The 3,330-nt window shown below is 48.0% G+C and overlaps 1 protein-coding gene across 1 annotated transcript in view; it reads right to left on the reverse strand.

Moving 5' to 3' along the window:
* Positions 1-411: 411 nt before the first annotated feature.
* LOC308175111 (vesicle-trafficking protein SEC22a-like) overlaps positions 412-3,330 on the reverse strand; it is a gene marked incomplete at its 3' end in the record, with an annotated part of 13,283 nt that continues 10,364 nt past the window's right edge. The window contains exons 5-7 of the mRNA XM_080550831.1: positions 2,995-3,113; positions 1,841-1,906; positions 412-612 (exon numbers count right to left, since the gene is read on the reverse strand). Of these exons, the coding sequence (XP_080406957.1) occupies positions 412-612; positions 1,841-1,906; positions 2,995-3,113 (386 nt within the window). The remainder of the gene's footprint in view (positions 613-1,840; positions 1,907-2,994; positions 3,114-3,330) is intronic.

Raw genomic sequence — 3,330 nt, forward strand, 5'->3', positions numbered from 1 at the left:
AACAAACCCGGCGTAAGTTTTACTTGCTCCGGACAAGTAAAACGGCGTTAATGTCGAGCCCTGAGAAGACATTCAGACAACACTGTGTGCTGGGTCTGGAGGTGACTCTGCTGGGTCTGGAGGTGACAGCTACCTCACTACTTGGGAGGTCATGCTAGAGGATTAGACTCAGCGCAGTCCGTCTGGGTCTAGTGGTGTTCAGGCTCTGTTTGGTCCACAGAGCAGCGTGTGGTGGAGAGAGGAGGAGGGACCAGAGTGCAGGGGGTCAAGGGTCAAACGGTGGCTCTGTTCCCTCCCTGCATCTTGGGCGGGCCACACTTCCTCAGAACAACACAGCAGTGGATCGTGGGTGTTTGTAGTTTTTGAGGCTGTAGTCCAACGGTGGCTTGTTGTTCTGTTTCCCCCCGTGTGTCAGACGTTGTAGTCGGGGGCTTTCCCCTGCGGCTGGCGCTGTTGGATCTGCAGAGTCATGAAGGCGCCGGCCGTCACGTGGAACAGGATCTGCCACACGTTGCGCAGCTCGTACAGGTACATGTTGCAGAGGCAGATGAGGGCGAAGGCCAGGCAGGACTTGCTGTTCCTCCACACGGAGAAGTAGGCAAACAGGTAACACTGTAGCACAGGGGCGAGGAGGAGGACAGGGTATATACAGGAATCTTGAGGTTAATTTCAATACCTTTCTAAGACGTTTTAAAGACCTTGTCAATATTTTTCCAGACCTCACCGCCACTTGGAGCTGTAACCGTTTACATCAGTGACACCTTTAACTTAACAGTTTTAGTTTGCAATAGACTAGACCACTATCATACAACACAATTTCCGGTTCATCTTTGTTTTTTAATAAAACTAATAAATTCACGAACTTTTACTAAAAGTTTTTAGGACTCAAACTCTTTGGACAGAGTCTAATTCAGAAAAATACCTACAAAATTCAAGACCTCATAAAATCGTGATGAGACTTTTTAATACTTATTAAGGGTCTTGATTTTCCCAAAATTGATTTATCAACTTGTAATACTTTTCAAGACACCGCGGATACCCTGGAGGAGGGCCAGGAGAACTCTGGTCAATGTTGGACTTTTGCCTCACTTTTGCAGGACACAAATATATCGTCACTTTCTTAAAATAATGGCGTAAGTCATATCTTCAGGTTTTGAGAAAAAACAGAATAAACTGAACCAAATATAGAATATAGGCTATGATATTTAGGCAAAAACATAATTTTCCTCAAAAGTGACATCAAAAGCCATTATTTTAAGAAGGTGACAATATCCTAATGTTTTTTTTTTACTTTCTTTCTTTATGTGTTGATTTGAGGAGGGACAGATGTAACATTGATATATTGAAATGTCAACCAGCCAGATGCATTACCATAACAACGTTAGCTTTTCATTTTCAGTGTCTGTCCCTAAATAGACTGAAATAGACTGATTCAAGGACAGTTTTTTTTATCTAGAGTTAACCCAAACATTTGACCGAGAGTATCGATCATTGTTTCAAATCAGTCCAATAAAGGTGTTCTTACATATGACCAGGGTTAGGGTTAGGGTTAGGGTTAGGGTCTGCCATGGACTCAATAAACACTCAATAAAGAAAACACTGATGTGAAAACCACAGACGAGAAACACCTTGCTACCATATCCTCTCATATATATATATATATATATATAGCGACCATATCATATATATATATATACCTCCATATCCCATCCCTGCAATCAGACCACCAGCCTGCTGGGCCCTAAAGTGTGGGTCTGTTCGTCGCTAACAGCTGGTGACAGACAGACAGACAAGCAGACAAGCAGACAAGCAGCTCTCTACTGTAGCGTAGATCACGTACCTGATACAGGCAGGCTGCCGTGCCCAGGAAAAAGGCAATCACGTAATTAAAATCTTCATCGTCGTTCTTTGGAAACAAGGAAGGAAATGAGAGGAATTAATTGGAGGTCACTTTAGCACAGCAGGTTTGCAGTACAGTACAGTCCCACAAGGGGGGTTCTGATGAAATCTGCGCAGAGCAGCAAAGATGGCTAACTCACTCAGACACTGACCTATTAATAGCATCTGGAATACAAGTGATTACGTGTCTCTATGGGTCGGACATTTTGTTGGATATCTTCCACCACCTCTGGCCATAGTGGCGAAATAATTCAGTTCCAAGTTCCAAACAACATTCTCCCTGATAATAACATAATAATAACCCTCGGAAATGGACTTTCAGTGTGGAACGTTAGCTGTTGTGCTTTACGTCACCAGAGACAGAGCGGGGGAACCCGGTCAGTCCATCCTAGGCAGCGTCAACATGCTGCAATATTCAAATCATTACAAAACCAATTCAGGTGGGACACTCCATTATAGAAAAGCGCTTTTTCTGGACAAAGAAACAGCGTTCGTAAATGAACTATTCATTCCCCAGATCGCTAGGGATTAAACAACGATGATTAAATGGTAAACGGACTGACTTATATAGCACGTTATTCCAAAGCGCTTTACAGTGGCCTCTCATTCACCCATTCACACACACACCAATGGCGGCAAGCTACCATGCAAGGCGCCGGCCTGCTCGTTGGGAGGACACTTCGACATGTGGCCAGCCGGGGGTTCGAACCGCGCCACAGCCGCCCCACGATCATTACAACCGTTATGGAGCTTTTGGAAAGCTTGAATTGTCACATTGCCCAAACGACATATGAGGAGGGAGGAGGGGGGGAGGGAGAGGGGGGGAGACATAGAGAGGAATATAGAGAGAGGGACACAGACAGAAAGAGAAAGAGAGACAGAGAGTGACAGAGAGAGACAGAGAGAGACAGAGAGAGAGAGCCAGAGAGACAGAGAGAGACAGAGAGAGAGAGCCAGAGAGCCAGAGAGAGACAAAGACAGAGAGAGAGAGACAGAGAGAGAGAGAGAGAGAAACAGAGAGAGACAGAGAAAGAGAGAGACAGAGAGAGAGAGACAGAGAGAGAGAGACAGAGAGAGAGAGAGACAGAGTCGTACCTGTAGTATGCTCTCTATGGCATGGACGCCCCGCAGCAGGTTGAGGCCCCCGCAGAGGACGCTCAGCACGCAGGACACAATGCCAGCCAGCGCCACGGGCTCCAGGACCTGCGTGGGAGCTGCAGGGGGGAGGGGGGGAGGGGAGGGAGGGGAGGGAGGGGGGGAGGGGAGGGGGGGAGGAGAGGGGGGGAGGAGGGGGGAGGGGAGGAGGAGGGGGGGGGAGGGGAGGAGGAGGGGGAGGAGGGGGAGGAGGAGGGGAGGAGGGGAGGAGGGGAGGAGGAGGAGGAGGAGGGGGGGAGGGGGAGGAGGAGGAGGGGGGGAGGGGGAGGGGAGGAG

Source organism: Nansenia antarctica (assembly GCF_963989245.1).
Source record: "Nansenia antarctica genome assembly, contig: SCAFFOLD_357, whole genome shotgun sequence".
Lineage (NCBI taxonomy): Eukaryota > Metazoa > Chordata > Actinopteri > Argentiniformes > Microstomatidae > Nansenia > Nansenia antarctica.